Genomic DNA, 17,884 nt, shown 5'->3' with positions numbered 1-17,884 from the left:
TGAAAGATAATCACTTGCGTTTGGGGCTGAGATGCTGAAGGCTGTATTTGGAGTAGCTCCTTGGTGTGTCCAGAGTTCACTTAGGGCTGGAGGAGATTTCTGGAAGAAATCAGCCTACTTTACTAGACACCAAAAAGATAAATCACGCCTGTTGGAGGGAGGGAGTGTGAGTAGACAAAGAGGCCCTGAGAAGAGACTGTGTAAGAGAAGGGAGTTCAGACAGGACCAGGTTCTTACGAGAAGGAAGGGCAGGTTCCCAGGAAAGATGGGGGTGACGCTACATTTCCTTTCCAACAGGAGCTAGAAACTGGCTGGGCAGTCAGGTGTGGTGTCGCACACCTTTGATTCCAGCACTCAAAAGGCAGAGGCAGGTGGATTTCTGTGAGATTGAGGCCAGCCTAGTCTATAGAGTGAGTTCCAGGAGAGCCAGGGCTACACAGAGAAACCCTGTTTTGAAAAACCAAAAAAAAAAAAAAAAAAAAAAGACTTGAAGGAGAAAAATGGAAAACCTTTGCTGCACCTAGCAGAGCTGGGTGTCTGTAGTAGATTAGTGGTAGAGGGCTCCGTATCCATTCTGAAGCTGGCCCGACTAGTTTAGAGGGCAAGAGTAAAGGGTGGTTACAGAAGCCTGATTCCAGTCAGTCCCTGTGCCACAGCAAGCGGTCACAAGTAGACAACTTTAAGGACCTTCTCATGGACATACGTGCCCATACACCAGACAGTGCGAAGACAGCTTAGGGGTGAATTATGCAGAGCATCATTTTATATCAGCAAGTAATAAGTCATTTATGCAAAGAATTGGTGTGATATATGATTGTGACCCGCAGGGACTCTCTTTGGGCAGAACTCCGGAGGTCTGATTTTTATACTACTTTTAGGAGAGTCTCTCAAAGGTACACATCACATCCCTTAATCCTCACCACAGTCTGGGGAAGCGGACATCTCCACCTCCACATTTCGTATCAGACACAGGAAGATGTGTGAGGTTACACGGAGTTCGGCTTTGAGCCTCCCTTACTAAAACTCCAGCTGTGTTTTCCAAGACAGCCAAGAAAGGGCTGACGTTCACAAGGGATTTGAAACAGTTTTAGTTGATTAGTGACTTTACTTCAGCAATGAATCAAGACACAAGGAGAATGTTTTAAAGGCTAAGGAGAGATTGGACCCCCTCTAAAGTTATCATGCCAGGTAAGGCAATCTATGTTTGGATCATACACCCTTAATTATGTAGATTCACACACATCTTTTTCAGATATGCATAAATTGGGGGGGGGGATCGTGTAGAGTGTTGTGGAAGTAAATGTATTTGTATGTGTTCAACATACTGTATAATTGACTCAATTATCCATGTGGGGATTATTCACTTTTAATTTGCAATCTGGCTTCCCTCAGTTACAGTGTTGTTCAGTTGCTCCAGGAATGCCAACTAATTTAAATAATAATTTAAGTAAAACATAATTAGGAAGGAAAATTAAATTCGATCTTTTGCCAGATCTCGAACCGTCTACTGTTGAAATGTAACTCTAATCCTTGGGCTGTCTTTGTTTTCAATGCCTGTCACCCTTGCAGCCTTGATTGTAGAGATTATTTCAGGAACTTCCTATACGGTTTTCCCAATCCTCTCTTTCCTGTTGGACCATCTTTCTGACCATAATCTTAAAAATAATCAAGCAACTCCCCCTAACATTTAATAGTTACCCATTTATCTACAGATCAGTGCACAGGGCCATAGCCTCTCATAGAAGTTGCTTTTAGAATTACTTACAGCCTGCCTTTGTTGCCCCAGTCAAATCTTTCTATTCCTCAACCTTTGCTCACTCTGTCTTCTTTGGGAACACCCTCAAGTCTGCTGACTTAGCTTTCAAATCTTCCAGCCCTACGAGCTGTCATGCCCAGCCCTTAACACACTTCACTGTTTAATTTTATTTCTTTTTCCTAAGGCAGAGAAAGGTGTTTGTGAGAATGCATGGTCTCCTTTCTCTCTTGTGAGAAACAATTATACAGTTCTCAGTGACTTATCTTCCTTCTATGCTGTGCTGGACCCCAAAGACAGTCTCAACGAATACCTGCACATTTTAATTACTGATAAAAACGTAGAGAGCAGGATTTTTGGTATTTTTTTCTGTTGAAATTTCCAGTGCCTGGTTCAATGCTAAATAAACAGTAGGAACTCAATGAACCTACTGTGGAAGGAATTGGACCAGTATGTCCAAGGACAGAACTCTGCTCTGTAGAAAACTCTGGGGATGCAGACACAGGGGATGGGGGTGGGGTTCAATGGCACAAGAGTTGGCAGCAGAATCTCTTCTGACAGGGTATGTTCTTTGGCCCATTTCTCCGTCCGCAGACGCCTCGGATTTTGCTTAAATCCTCCACTAAACTTGAAAAAAAATGTAAATGCATCACGTACTACATGTGCGTGGATGCACAGCCATGTATAAACGTACATAAAATGCGCGCGAGCGTACACACACACACACACACACACACACGCCTAGCCAGGGATGCAGATATAGAAATAAAAAAAATATATGTACAGCCCCGATTTGAGAAGGTCAGAATGGTAGAAAGGAGCACCATGACCTGTCCCTTTCGGGACCACGAACAAGCCTTCTGAAATCAAGCGCACAGCAGTCCGAGGTCGCAAACCTGCCCGGTGCCAAGACTTGGCCCTTCCGGGTTTCCGTCAGGCGCGCGGTGATTGGCTGGACTGAGCACAGCTGACTGTCGCGCGGGCGAGGGAGCTTCAAGGATGGCGGCGTCCGCGGCGCTAATCCTGCCCGAGAGCCCCAGGTAGCGGTCAGGCTGAGCAACCAGCCACACAGGGATGACCTGTTGGGGCGGGAGCAGGGGTGTTGCGGCCGCCTGCTGTTATGGTGCGGCCAGCCCGGGTCGGGAGCCGGAGTGGAACTGCGGAGGGACTTCTCGGGCCGCAGAGGAGGGCGTGGGCGTGGCATAGAGGAGGGCGTGGGCGGGTCGTGGAAGGGAGTGGGCGTGGCGTGTGGAGTGGGGGCCGTGCTTCCACTCTTAAGCGGTTCTTCTTGGAGTTTGCAGGGCTGGCCGCCCCTCTTCAGTACCGGAGATAATGACGAGTGACTTTGTAGTGCAGGTAGTAGAAGTTGCTAGACGCCACCTGAATTCTGCCCACTCTCTTGGGAAAAAACTTTCTGCTTTTAGTTATTTCAGACCTGATGATGGTGAGAAAGGCTCATGCTGGCACTACGGGGTGATTAACAACTAGCACGTGTAAATAGCCCTTTGAAACCAAGGTCTGATAGTTCAGGCATTAGTGACTTATTTAGCCAGTTTTGGCATATTTCAGTATATGCAGTTATACTTATCACACAATTTGAAAGTGGTTATTACAAGTGACAGGTTTTTAATGCCATTAATAATGTTGCCATTTATGTAGTTTTTATTGTTTTGGGTGTATTAGGTAAGACTGGCTGGGTCTGGCAATGTAAAGCCCAGTTTTTAAGTTGTTTTTTTTTGGGGGGGGGGGCAGGGAGTAGAGCGGTTCTTACTATGTTGCCTAGGCTAGCCTCAAACTTTTGGACCCAAGATCCCCTTACCCTTCTAACAAGCCAGAGCTTTTGGCTGTCCTACCACACCCTGCTCAGATTTCCCCATTAAAACACAATTATTCCAGAAAAAAACGAAAACCTGACTCAAGTCTGTGGAGGCAGAAGAGATATTCATGTATGCAGGCAAATCTTGAAATTTGAACGCAACACTCCTGCATTGGGGAGAAGACAGTCGGTATTTTAAAGTTTTTCCTTCTTTCCCTGGATCTGACATTTCTTATCTTCAAGCCCACATCCTTGGGGAATGCACACCATGAAGGCATACTTAGTATATGCAGTTATGCTTACCACACAGTTTGAAATTGGTTATTCCAAGTGACGCAGGTTTTCAAATAACTGTGCATTCCAAATAATTAATTATGTATTCCCACCTTCCCTCGTGGATACTTGTCACCGTTATCCTTTGTGGTTTTGGTGTAGTGCCCTCATTTGCTGCTTTCTTCCTTGCAGAGCTCTATTTTGGATTACATGGCAGCTTGCATGCCCACTGCTAAAACCACTGCCGTTCCCTGACTGGCTGGGTACATACCTCCGCAACTAATTTGCCTGGGAAGAGAAAACTTGTCAGATGTATTCTTAACAGAGGTGCTTTGGGGAGAGGCATCCTTGGGAGGTGCTCACTGATTGCCAGAGTGTCCTTCATGTCACTTTATCTCACTAAAAGGGCATAGCTACCAGAGTGGTTGAAATAAAAAAACGTACAGACAGCAATGGCAAATACATTTAAAACTCATTTTGAAATTTTGTTTACACGTTTAGCATGAAGAAAGCTGTGCCGCTGATAAATTCGATAGACACGGGAAGATTCCCACGACTTCTCAGCCGCATTCTTCAAAAGCTCCACCTGAAGGTTTGCATTTCTGTATTCCTGTGGCTTGTGACTCCTCTGATTCCCTGAAGCATGCTAGTATGTGGAGAATTGGAGAAATATTGTTCTCTAGTGGGTTCTTGGGAACTCTAGATCTGTGGAAGTTTGATCATGTTCTCTGGTCAGAAGTTTGGGAAACTTTGTATTTTGTAATTAACTAAAAAAGAAGTAGAGCATTGTAGAATGTCTTGCATGCTAATGTTTGGGTCATACATTGAAGGGTTTGACTTGGGAATTGTTTTCACTTGGTATATAAAGTTCTATGGAACGTGCTTTAGGGAAATGCTGGTTTCATTCTTCTGGTAATGGTAGTTGAGGCAGGAGAGATGGCTGAAGAACACATACTGAAGCCAGGCAGTTCTGGTGCACACCCTTAATCTCAGCACTTGGGAGGCAGAGGCAGGTGGATCTCAGAGTTTGAGGCTAGCCTGGTCCAGGACAGCCAGGGCTACACAGAGAAACACTGTCTTGAACCCTCATTCTTCCCTGACAGAAAAGAGTACATACTAGTCTTGCAACGGACTTGTATTTTGGTTCCAGCATCCACTTAGTGGCTCATAACCACCTGTAACTCCAGTTCCAGGGATCTGATACTTTCTTTCTGTTTCCTTGAGTTCTTATATGCATATGGTACATATAAACTTAAGCAGGCACACATGCATACACATATAAATAATAAATCTTAAAAATAATTCAGTCAGTATTTCTTCTCGTTCAGTATTTAATAACTGATTTCTCTCTGTGCTTTTATTTCAAGTGTATACTTGGTTTGGCTGTGTGGATGCTTGGGAATTAATTCATTATTTGGTAACCAGTTTAACTTAATGTTCTTTATTGGGTTCTAAAGTGACACTGACCATGTTTATGGAGCACATACGAAATGTTCTGCATGTTTCTAGGCACAAACATTCAGTTATAGCCGAGACCCTTCCTTCCCTTTCTTTATTGGCTAGGATAGCCCCAGACCCATGGTCTGCTCCCCCTGAATTATCTCTTGACTCCAAATTGGTCACATCGAATTGTGAATTGTTCACATCACTTTATTTCAGATCCTTCTTGTTTCCTGGCTTTGGATTAGCATCTGTTGCTCATCTTCTTTTCGGGTTTGACTTTATTTATTTATTTATTTTTTACATTTATGTATTTCTATTTTTTAAAAAAATGTGTATGAGTGTTTTGTTGCGTGTATGTATGTGTACCACATGTTTTCTTGGTGCCCAGAGAGGCCAGAAGAGTGCACTGAATCCCTTGCAGCTAGAGTTAGAGGTGGTTGTGAAACTCCTTATGGGTTGCTGGGAACAGAACATGTCTTTTGCAAGAGCAGCAAGCACTCTTTACTACCAAGCAGTCTTTCCAGCCCCTGATTGAGTCCTAATAATACCATTACAGTAATGTTTCTATTTATTTATTTTGTTTTGTTTTTCAAGACAGGGTTTCTCTGTGTAGCCCTGGCTGTCCTGGAACTCACTCTGTAGACCAGGCTGGTCTCAAACTCAGAAATCCACCTGCCTCTGCTTCCCAAGTGCTGGGATTAAAGGCATGGACCACCACTGCCTTGCTACAGTAATGTTTTAAAATGTTTTTCTTTTTTTAAAGTGGTGATCATGTTTTAACAGCATTTAGAGACATCAGTGTCTATCCCTTACCACATGGAGAAAACTTCAGAATCCTTAACACTGTACGAGATCCATTAGACTGGCAGTGGCCTTTGGTCTCCCTCCTCTGCACTTGCAATCTCACTAGAAGCGGCACGTTTACCATGCTGTGCTAGGGCCTTCTTTAACACTCTTGTGCATGTGTTCTTGTCCTTGCTTCCGAGTGCTTTTGTCTCCTGCTTTACTGAGAGACTATCGCCATGTTGTAAGAATGTTGTGGTCCCACTCTCAAGCTCAGGGCGATTCTCTTCTCTGTGCCTTAGAACATTCGGTTGGTTCTCAGTGCACTTGAGCACTGCGCTGGAAACACTTATTTCACAATCAGAAGACCAACAAATCCCTGAACTCTGAGACCCATGCCTTTCTCATCTGTGGAGTTCCTTTCCGTGATGCATTGCTCAGTATACTCTTGGTACCCAATGCACACTTTTGGAGTTAGTTCTTTTCTTTGACACGAAAAATGCAAAATGACATAAGACCAAGTTTCTGCCTATGGTAAATTTGTGACGTAGATTATGAGTCAGGAGGAGTAAAGTACTAGGAACAGTCTGTGACCTGTCTCATCTTGCAAGTCAGCAGTCTGCATTGGGAAAAACTGAAGGAAGTCGCACAAACTTCTGTCGCTGAGAACTTAGAAACATGTTTGTGGCTTCTGATCTTCAAAATTTGTGGTTAAAACTCATCTAATAAAGAACCCTTTGTGTTTGACCCCGTAGGAGAGATTTTAGGCCCCCACATGAAACCTGTTGATGTAACCTGTGAAGCTGAGGGCGTCACTCTGTAGAGCCAGCTGTCTGGGTTCTTGACCAGGCATGAGAGAAAAAGCAAGACAGACTAGTGAAGGTCGGGGGGGGGGGGGGGAAGCGTTGGTGCTGCTGTGATGGGGTAACCAGGCAGTTTCAAGAACTGACTGCTAATCATGAGATGAAACGAGGAATTAAGAAAACCAGATGTAAGGAATATAAAGCATAGGTGTCTGAGATGGTCTGAAATTAAAGCAAAAAGCCACTCATTCCTCTTAGCCCAGAGTTCCAGCGATCAGTCTCGTCACCACTAAAGGTTTGCCTTGTGTCTTACAGTTGTCTAGAATGCACATCGTAATGGAGAGTATAAGCACACCAGTTTCCTTTCACAGTGGCCTTTTCTCTCAGGTTCTCTTTTCCTATATGAGGAAGTGAGTCTTCTGAGTGTGTGCTCTGTGCTGACTGAGTACTGTGTTTGTAGGCTGAGAGCAGTTTCACTGAAGAAGAAGAAGAAAAACTTCAGGCTGCGTTCTCTCTAGAGAAACAAGAGCTTCATCTGGTTCTGGAGACAATATCATTTGTTTTGGAACAGGTATTTTTATGGCCTCAAATTTACTGTTTATTGCATATTTTCATGACTTTAATACCTGGGGCTTTCTATATATTTATATAGGTATATAAGATGGATATTTTAATCAAGCGTTTCAATATACTGAAACATTTTAGAATGCCTGGCTTCTTTCCATAGAACTTCATTCTGCAAAAATAAATATGATATAGTAGTAGTTAAAGATTTTCCACTGAATTGGGCCTTCATCTGGTTTTAACTCATTGTTTTTTGGCATAATTGGAAAAGTGAACATTTTCCATTTAAGAAGTTGGGCAGGTGATTAGGTGGCCTGCACTTGATTGGGATGAGTCAGAAAAGAAACACCATCATTTTTTTTTTTTACGTTTGAATTTCCTTTCTATACCATTTCCTCTCACATTCATTCCATGATTTTTATCCCCGTAAGTCCTGCCACTGCAGCCCACACTGCTTAGTCCTTCAGCCTTCTTGCGTTTCTTGGTCATTACAGTAGGGCACATGGCTAGTCTTTCAGTATTTTACACACACCCGCTTGTTTCCATCACTGGACTTTGAATGTATTGTGGGCCAGGATCTTATCTTTTGCACCTTTTATAACCTTAGCTTAAAGTAGCTGAGCTTAAATAGAATTTTAGTACATTCCTACCAGTTTGTTATGTAGGATACCCATGAAACAAAAGATTCAGTCATACTGCAGTTTCATGGGCATTGGAGAGAACAGACACTATAGGAGAAGCTGTCAGGCAGCTGCTGCCACCTTATGGAGACTATGGATGGAATTTGTTACCACGAGAGATTACCTGATGGAGCAGCGTTAGGAAGGATTTATCTTGGCTTATAGTTTGATTCCAGGGAGGAGGGATGAGAAGATGTGGGGGAGCAGCTCCTGCCCGTGATGCAGGAGTGTAGGCCATACCATTCGTATTTCTGCGGATCAGGAAGTGCAGAGCTTGCCCTGCAGTTGGAGCTGGGCTTGAAAGAATATGGCCTGCTCTCCAGTGACCCAGCAAGGACCCACTTCCTAAAGGTTCCACAGCCTCCCCAAACAGCCACCAGCTAGGGACTAAGCCTTTAAACACACTAGCCTATCAGGGAACACTTCACACTGAAACCATATCATTCCACCCTTTGCCTCCATACTCTCTTTGCATCTCATAATGAAATAAGAATTCAGTCTAAATTCAAGCATCCCATAGCCTTAAGTTCTAACACTTTCCAAAGGCCCGAAGACCAAATCCCTTCTGAAACTCAGAGCAGTCTTTTAGCTATGAGCCCTTGTAAAACAAACAAACAAACAAACAAACAAACAAACAAACACACACCAAGTTACATATTTTTAATGTAAAGAGTACCTAACTATTCCCATTTTAAAAGGTGACATGGCATGGAAGGACCTGCATACATCAGGGAAACGCCAAGTCCTGCAGTTTTCTGCCTAGCATCTGGAGCTACCATGGCATTTGTGGGTCCCAATGGGCTTAGCAGCCCTGTGGCACAATGGGCCTCTTGTCTTGGTGTGGCTTCACTTGATGCCTGCAGCTTTTCTCCATGGATTCCACAAATTTCTGGTATTCAAATGCTGTTGACTCTATTGTACCTTTGGGTTCATCTTTGCAACTTCACGAACAGCCCAGTCAGACACTCCATTCAGGAAATCTCACTGCTACACACTATCTGACCTCATTAGTTTTCCGGAATCTGGAAGTCTCCATAATGCTATATAAGTCCTGCATTCTGCATAGCTGCAGAGCCAGCACTGTGTGGATGCTGCTCTCAGTTTCTGCTGCAAGATTGAGATGTAGCTGAGCATCCGTTTATCACAGCTGCAGCATCGGTCGTGTGGGAGAACAGTAACCCAGGCAACCATTTTACAGCTGCTAGCCCTGGAACTGTCTCTGTGTAGGCACTGTGTGTTTTTCTGTCTTCTTTCAGATGAATGGCTTTCAGTTTTATGCCATAGAGCCTTCAGTGGGTGGCATCTTGTTCCCAGTGCTTCTTCATTGTCCCAATTTGAAGTGTACAGTGCCAGGTTTTTCTTAATCCCGTTATTATCTTTAGCAATCAGTGCATTTATGTCTGTGTCTACTGTGCCTGCCCTGCCTTTAATTCTGTGTTCCAGCTTCTTTCTTTTCATTTTTTATTTCTTTTCATTTTACCTTATAAAACCTGGTTAAAGGCAGTGAGCAGTAACCATGCCACAGACTTGTACTGCCTTGAAATTTTCTCCACCAAACATATTATTCATTATTTTTTATGTTTATGGGTATTTTATCTGCATATGTCTGTGCACCTTGTGTGTGTCTGGCGCCCTCAGAGTCAAGAAAAGGGTGTGGAGCTACAGTTACAGACAGTTGAGAGCTGCCATGTGGGTGCTGGGAACTGACTGTAGGTCCTCTGGAAGAACAGCCAGTGCTCTTAAACTGCTGAGCCCCTCTCTTCAGCTCCCAGTCCAGTATTTTTCAATTTAGTGTTACTCAGAATTTCAGAACACATGTAGAATGTAGTCACACGGTTTGGCAGAATGTCACATGAATGACTTCTAGTTCCATTTCTGATCAGACACTCCATTCAGGGAATCTCACTGCTACACACTATCTGACCTCATTTGTTTTCTGGAACCTGGAACTGATCGTCCGTAGTCCTCTCTGAAACCAGCATTTCTATCAGAATTAGCATCATGTTCTCCTTAGAGCATTCTGGATCTTTTCTAGCCCGTGGCTTCAAATTCTTTCACATATATTCCTCTCATATGCTAATTACAAAGGCCTCTAATCCCCCTGGTCAGGTTTATCACAGTAACAGCCACACTCCATATACCATTTTTCTCTATTATTTGTTGTTACTGTGACCAAATGCATGGCCCACAGTAGGAAAGGTTTATTTTGGGGTTTTAGGGGTACAATCCACTTTAGAAAGCATGGAGGTGGGAGTGGCTTGTGGCTGGGGCAATGGGAACATGCAGCCACTGGTTATATTGCATCAACAGTTAGGAAACAGAGAGCTCAGGCCTAATTGGGGCCAGGCTGTAACCCATAATACTTTTCTCTAGATAGGCCCCATGTTAAAAGGTTCTACAGCTTCCACCTGAGTCCTGCCCCTGGCACTAAGTGCTCAGGTTCATGAACCTGAAGGACACTTCATATTCAGACCTTGATGAGGAGCGTAGTGATGGCTGGCGCTTAAGCTTGGTGAACCTTCAGTAATAAAACTATAGTTGAACAGAACAGCGCAGGGGTTTGTGGGAAAGTTGTTCTCAATTGTGTAGGGAACAGAACAGATATTGTTAAAATTATTTAAATTTTTTTATTATGTGTAACTTCAGTTGGTAGAGAGATAGTTTTGAGGACTCCTTAGGAAAAGTTTATTTGCTGAGACCATTGTAAACTTTAAAGTAATTAAATGAAATAAATGGAATAAAACTTTACTAAATAATTTCGGTGTTATGTAAACCACTGGCAGAATGAAACATTTAGCCTGAGCAAGTTAGGCCTACTGACTATGAAATTTAGCTTTTGGTTTTGTATATTAATAGAACTGTTGAAAATGCCTGTAAGAGTTCCGTGAAGTCTTTTTGATTTAAATAGTTTTAATGCCGAGGCTGGAGATATAGATAGCTCAGCAGTTAAGCACACTTACTGCTCTTGCAGAGAACTGAAATCCAGCTTCCAGCATCTGCTTTGGACTGCTCAAAAGCACCGTATTGCCAGCATCAGGAACTCAATGCCTCTGGCCCAGGACTTACACTCATGCAGTCTTACTTACACACAGGCAGACTGGCAGACAGACAGACAGACAGACAGACACACACACACACACACACACACAACTTAATTTGCTTTAAATATGTATGCATTGCTTATAGTCAAGTCTTTCTGTGAACCTGAGGATGTGTGTACTTCCCTGTCTTTGGCAGGCAGTGTATCACAACGTGAAGCCAGCGGCACTGCAGCAGCAACTAGAGACTATTCATCTTACACAAGACAAAGCAGAAGCATTTGCCAGTGCTTGGTCGGCTATGGGTCAAGAAACGGTTGAGAAGTTCAGGCAGAGGATCCTGGGCCCTCACAAGGTACAGGACATGCTGTCCCAAACATACTTCTCAAAAATTATAGCACCCAGTCTTAAAAAATAATAAAATTTTTGTTAAGAGGTAAGGAAAAGTCAAGTAGAATATTCCTGTTCAGTCTTTTCTACATATTAGCATATTTGTTACCACAACATGATTTAATTTTGACAGTTTAAAATATGCCTCTGTAATTAGGAGTAGAAATGAGGCAGTATCCTTATGCCCTCTAGCAGTGATCTCTTGGTGTTCCTGAGTGAGACTTACTGTTAATGCAGTCAGTCTTGCTTGGTTTTGCTGATACCTTCCTGCCTAGCAGAGCCTGGTGCTCCGCGGGTGCTGACTTACCATGTGTTAGCTCTCGTAAAACAGGCTCCGGCAGAGCAGTAAAGTCAGTGTCACAAGGCTCTCTGCTCACCAGGCCTCACGGAGCAGGAATGGTGGGGCAGACTGTGTCTTTCCCAATACATTCTCTGTATTGCTTTGATCTTCTGATGTGCAAATAGTTTTGCGTTCCCCGGGGTGAATTGTCTGTGTCGTCCTTTTAATATGCTGGTGGTTTGATTTGCTGATATTTGGCTAAAGGTTTTGTCCACCTATTTATGGTACATCTGAGGTGAGCTGGGAGCTGCCCCTTTGCCTCCCAGGAGCATCTCGAAGCATTGGCATTGTTCAGTGTTAGCAGGGATGCGCTGGGTTCAGCTTACAGACTTTGCAGCACTTAGTATTGCTAGTTTTACAGTGGTTTCTCTTTTGTTCCTCCTCAGTGTTTTATACAGTGTTGACATTCACCTGTAAGTCTGAGATCCATTTTGAATGATGTTTTGGTAAGGTGTGCGGTGCAGGCTGAGGTCCAACTTTTTCTGTTCTTCGTACCCCAGTGTTGTCACTATACTTATTATGTACAGTTATCCTTTTTTTTGTTTTTTTTTTTTTTTTTTATTTTTTTTGTGTTTTTTTTGTTTTGTTTTGTTTTTTCGAGACAGGGTTTTTCTGTGTAGCCCTGGCTGTCCTGGAACTCACTCTGTAGACCAGGCTGGCCTTGAACTCAGAAATCCACCTGCCTCTGCCTCCCAGGTGCTGGGATTAAAGGCGTGTGCCACCACTGCCCGGCCAACAGTTATCCTTTCGTCTCCACATTGCCCCTAACCTCTGTCAAAAATCATTTCATGGATTGTCTAAGTCTTTTTGTGAATTCTGTGACTCTTTGATCTATTTCTCTGTTCTAGTATTCCTCTGCCTTCATTGCTGGAGCTTTGTAATAAATAAGAAGGCCAGGCTTGGTTCAGGCCTTTAATCACAAGGCTCAGGAGGCAGAGGCAGTCGGTCTCTGTGAATTTGAGGCTAGCCTGATCTACATAGTGAATTCCAGGATAGCCAGGGCTACATAGAGAGTGATCTGCGCGCACATACACACACACACACACAATTAGCTGGAGAGATTGCTTACAGTAGAGTGCTTGCTGCTGTCATAAAGGACCCAGGATCTATTTTTCAGTAGCCATGCCAGGTGGCTCACAGAAGCCTTTAACTCCAGCTCCCTGGGATGGCATCCCTCTGCTGGCCTCTGTAGGCCCCGACAAATATGTGGGCACTCATGTGTATATGTACACACACACACACACACACACACACACCACACACAATCAGAAATTAGTCTGAGCTTGATGGCTTTGTTCTCATTTTCATGTTTTCTTTGGGTATTCTAGTTTCTTACATTTACATATACATTTGGAAAATTGACTCAGTATCTACAAACAGTCCTGCTGGCATATTGATTAAAATTGTGTTTGAATTAATGATGAATCGGTAGAGAAATAAATTCTTAACAGTGTGATATAAATTTCTCCACTTATTAATCTCTTCTTTGATTTCTTTTGGCAGTGTTCTTTATTTTTATCACAGAGCCTGTGTATATTTTGTTATTTTATAGCTGAGTGTTTTATTCTGTTTTTAAAAATGTTGTAAATATACTATTTTTAAGACATTGGCTCCAATTGTTTATTATTAGATACTAGAAATAGTACAATTAATTCTTCAGAAATACTGTTTTTGTGATAATGGAGTTTGAACCCAAGGCCTCATGAGTGTGAGCGGGCTCTCCACGACATGACTTCTCTGTATAATGACCTGTCCTGTGGTTTTGGTAACTCACTAGTTAGGGATGGGAGCTTTTTAAAAATAGATTTCTTTCAATTAGTTTTCAAATACATTTCTTATAATTATTTTTGCATAGATATTCTCAGTATTGATGAATAGAGACTTTTCCCCACTTTTTGTGTTTATGTGATCTATATGTACGCTTGCATGTGTGCATGTGTGTGTGAATGTCAGAGGTCATGTTGGGTGTTTCCCTCAATCCTTCCATACCCCCAGCCCTGACCCTGACACCCACCTTATGTTTGGGACTGAGTCTCTCTGTAGGACCTGGACCTCACTGATTCAGGTAGACTGGGATGGCCTGGGAGCCTCTTGTGCCAGCCTGTTTCTGTCATGCTGCTGTGGAAGTCACAGATGTACCCAGTGTTTCCATGGATGCCGAGCGTCTGAATTCGGGTCTTCATGCCTGCTTAGCAATCCCTACACTGACTCAGCCATCTTCCCAGTCCCCCTTTGCCTTATTTTCTTGTCTTCTTGATTGACGTGTTCTCAGTTTGGGGAGAAAACACTGTCTCTCACTAAATATTACCTCCCAGTGTCTAGCAAATGTTCTCTGTTGTTTCTGTCTGAGTTCCCCTCTGTGTCTGGCCATCCTTCCATCCTCTGAGTTTCTGCCTGGTTCTTCATCCTTTCCTTTCTTTGCTTCCCTCTCTCCTGTGCATATTTCAGTCTTCCATTTTGTTTCTCTGAAATTCTTTCTCCTTTTGGAAAAATCTTCTCCATATTATTTCAGCTTTGCGTGTGATTTTTTTTTCCATGCTGCAGCGTCTGCTTCTGCAGCGTCCAGCACTGGTCTGTGCTGTTGCCTGTGTGAGGCTCTAGCTGGGAGGTAGTTCTCAGTGTCCCTGAGCAGCTGCCTTCAGAAAGAGTATTCATTTCTCCCCAGGGCAGTGATGAGTTCAGATGCTGCTTAAGAATCAAAATAACCAGTTGTCATAAAAATATGCAAAACAGAAAATAGATACTTGAGGGCTGGGTATTGTGACATGTGTGTTATCCCAGCAGCTTGGGAGTCTGAGGCAGGACGGTCACAAGTTGAGGACATCTAGGACATAGAAGTAATGTAGTAAAACCGGCTCTGAGAGAGTACAGTTGGGAAGCCTGGAAGAAACTGGAAAGAGTTGATGGTGTTTTCCCAGTGTGTCTATATATGTACCATGTGTACGCCTGGTGTCAGCAGAGGCTAGAAGAGGGCGTTGGGTCTCCTGGAACATGAGTTACAGTTGGTCTTGAGCCTTCATGTGCGTCTGGAGTACTGAACCACTGAGCCTTCTCTCTTCAGTCCCCAAGTTATCTTTTTAACAATTGAATACTGTTCCACTGTGATTCTATAGCCATGCTGCCTTACTCATTCATCTGCTGGCAGACACTTGGGTTGTTAGTGTGTCTTGGCATTGTGAACAGTGCTGCAGTGAACAAGGGCATGCAGGTGTCTTCAAGATGCCAGCTTCAGTTCTTTTGGATATTTACTTAGCCGGGATCCCTGGCTCATATGGCAGCTGTATTTTCAAGTCGCTTTTGCCTGAACTAAATTTGTCTTTGACAGTTTCATATGTGTACAGAATGCATAGTGACCACTCTTCGTCACATCTTCCCTTGTTTCCCTTCTGCCCTCAGATACTCCTGCCTCCCACAGAGCTGTCCTTACGTACATACCTATTCATTTTGCTTTGTGCTGCTGAATTTTCACCAGAGCTGTCTGTGTGACCATGGGTTTGGATCTCTCCTCTGTAGGTTGGTGGGTTCAGTAGTGGCTACACAGCTGATAACAGTGATTCCAGCTCCCAGAATGCATTAGTGGCAGTTTTCACTGTTTTGAGGCACGCCCCTGCTGTTTTCAGTAATGGATGTACCAGTATATTTGTATATATATATTGTATATTTGTATATTTGTAGTGTCAGTGTGAAGGGTCCCTTCTGTCTATACTCTTGTCAGCTCTTGTCTTCTCTTTTTAATTTTAAATTTTTATTTATTTATTTTATGTGTATGGGTGTTTTCCCTGAATGTATATCTGTGTACTAATTGTGTGCCTGGTGCCCACAGGAGTCCAGAAAGGGTGTCAGCTCTCCTTTGACTGGAGTTAGAGATGGTTTGTGGGTGGTCAGAATCCACCTGGGGTCTTGTGGAAGAACAGCTGGGGTCCTGTGGAAGAACCACTGAGCTGTCTCTCCTGCTCCTTCTGTTGTCTTCTTGATAACTGCTGTGGTGGTTTGTATAGGTTTGGCGCCCATAGTCTCATGTGTTTGAATGCTTGGCCCATAGGGAATGGCACTAGTTGGAGGTATGGCCTTGTTGGAGGAAGTGTGTCACTGTGGGGGTGGACTTTGAGGTCTCATGCTTAAGCTCCACCCAGTATAGAATTCTAGTCTCCTGGCTGTCTGCAGAAGACAGTCTCAGTTTCCTCTTGGCTGTCTTCAGATCAAGATGTAGAACTCTTGGTTTTTCCAGCACCATGATCATAATGGACCGAAGCTCTGGAAATGTAAGCCAGCCCCAATTAAATGTTGTCCTTTATAAAAGTTGCCTTGGTCATGGCGTCTCTTCGCAGCGATGAAGCCCTCACTAAGACAACAGCTTACTAACATGTTGAGGTGACACTCCTCTCTGGCTTTGTTTGCCATATTCCTGGTGTGGCACTGAACACCTTTGCCATGCTTGTTGGTAGGTTCTGTTTTTTGTTTGTTTGTTTGTTTGTTTGTTTGTTTGTTTTGTTTTAAAAAACTACATCTGTTTTTTATTTTTGTTAAGATTTATTTTATTTTTAAACTTTGGGTGTATATGTGTGTACACATGACTGTGCATGAGTGTGTGTGTGTGTGTATATGTACATGTGAGTATGCATGAGTGTGTGTGTGTGTGTGTATGTGTGTGTATGTATGGGCCTGAGCTCTTGAGTGTTGAAGCCAGAAGGGGCCAGAAGATGGTGTCAGGTGTCCTGGAGAATAGGTGCTTTGAGCAGTTTGATGTGGCTATTGGAAATCCTCCTCAGGTCCTCTGGAAAAGCAGCAAGTGCTCTCAACTGCTGAGTCAGCCTCCAGCCCAGCTCCACCCACTTTAAAAACTGGACTGCTTTGTGTTGATCCTTATTTGTATTCTTTTATTTTGTTTGAATACTTATCAGCTAATATGATGTTTTTCTGTTTTGCACCTTGCTGTTCAAGGACTCTGAGTTTAGCACAATCACAGTTGTTGTTGTTGTTTTAATCTGTGACTTAGCTTTTGGTTTTATATCCCAAGAACTACCGCCAGAGCACTGCAGAAGAGCTTTCCTCCGTAGCATTCACTATACCTGGTATCTAAGTATCTAAATGATTTAAAATCAATTTTTGCATATGATGTAAGAGCCCAGTTTGAGTTCTTATGCATAGCCAGTTTCCAGTACTGTTTGATAGGAAGACTGCATTTTCCCATTGTGTGTGTTTTGTGTCCTTCTCAAAGATAACAGCCTTTTATGTCTTTTTCATTTGGATCTGGGAGGTTGGCGAGAGTACTGAGAAACTGTCATAATCATCTTTTCCAGCGCCTTACTGCATGAAGTTTTCAGTTCTGTCTCCTCACTTTTCAAAAGCACTGTCTTAATCTCTTGGAGAGAGACGGACGTTACTGCTGCACACCGGCTTTGTGTTCTTCCCTCTTATCAGAGCTGTCTGTCAGCAGAGCTTTCAAACATCGTCCTAATGCTCTGTCATCATAACACTGTGGGGCAAACCACAGAAGGTGAGCAGCATGGGTTTTACTTTTACTTATTAAGTTTTATTTAGAGTCCCTAATGTATTCGAACCATAATAAAGGTCAAAACTGTTGTGTCAAATGTTTTTGCCAATAATAACTTTGTTTCTGAAACTTCTTTTTGAGGCACTGTTCTTAAATTGTGTTTCTGTATTTTTTTTTCTAAAATACCTTTAAAAAGTAAGGGAATGGAAAACATCTAGAAGGCCAATCATAAGCCCTCCTAAAGTAGCTTGTGCATTGATCTCTCTTCTTAAGAGGATTTATGTATTGGGGAGTTTTTAAGTATAAGTTTAACTCTTGTTTGTTTTGAATGTTCACAATGTGCTCAATGTGATTTTTTTTGTCAAGCACAGCTTTCTATTCTTCATTTCACCATTTACATACAGATTTCTTAAAAATATGTAGCTATCGTGTTGTATGTTGAAATTTTATTGTCCTTATACAGGTTTTACCTGCATTTAAAATAGGTCGTCAAGGTTTTCTAAGATA

At 42.9% G+C, this 17,884-nt stretch overlaps 1 protein-coding gene across 1 annotated transcript in view; it reads left to right on the top strand.

The window, feature by feature from the left end:
* The first annotated feature begins 2,691 nt into the window (after nucleotides 1-2,691).
* Nucleotides 2,692-17,884, top strand: part of Commd10 (COMM domain containing 10) — a 129,810-nt gene continuing 114,617 nt past the window's right edge. The window contains exons 1-4 of the mRNA XM_034518541.2: nucleotides 2,692-2,793; nucleotides 4,344-4,434; nucleotides 7,332-7,442; nucleotides 11,353-11,508. Coding sequence (XP_034374432.1) covers nucleotides 2,753-2,793; nucleotides 4,344-4,434; nucleotides 7,332-7,442; nucleotides 11,353-11,508 — 399 coding nt within the window. The 5' untranslated portion in view covers nucleotides 2,692-2,752. The remainder of the gene's footprint in view (nucleotides 2,794-4,343; nucleotides 4,435-7,331; nucleotides 7,443-11,352; nucleotides 11,509-17,884) is intronic.

The sequence above is a fragment of the Arvicanthis niloticus genome, chromosome 14, assembly GCF_011762505.2.
Source record: "Arvicanthis niloticus isolate mArvNil1 chromosome 14, mArvNil1.pat.X, whole genome shotgun sequence".
Classification (NCBI taxonomy): Eukaryota; Metazoa; Chordata; class Mammalia; order Rodentia; family Muridae; genus Arvicanthis; species Arvicanthis niloticus.
This window is presented reverse-complemented; position numbering and strand designations above follow the sequence as displayed.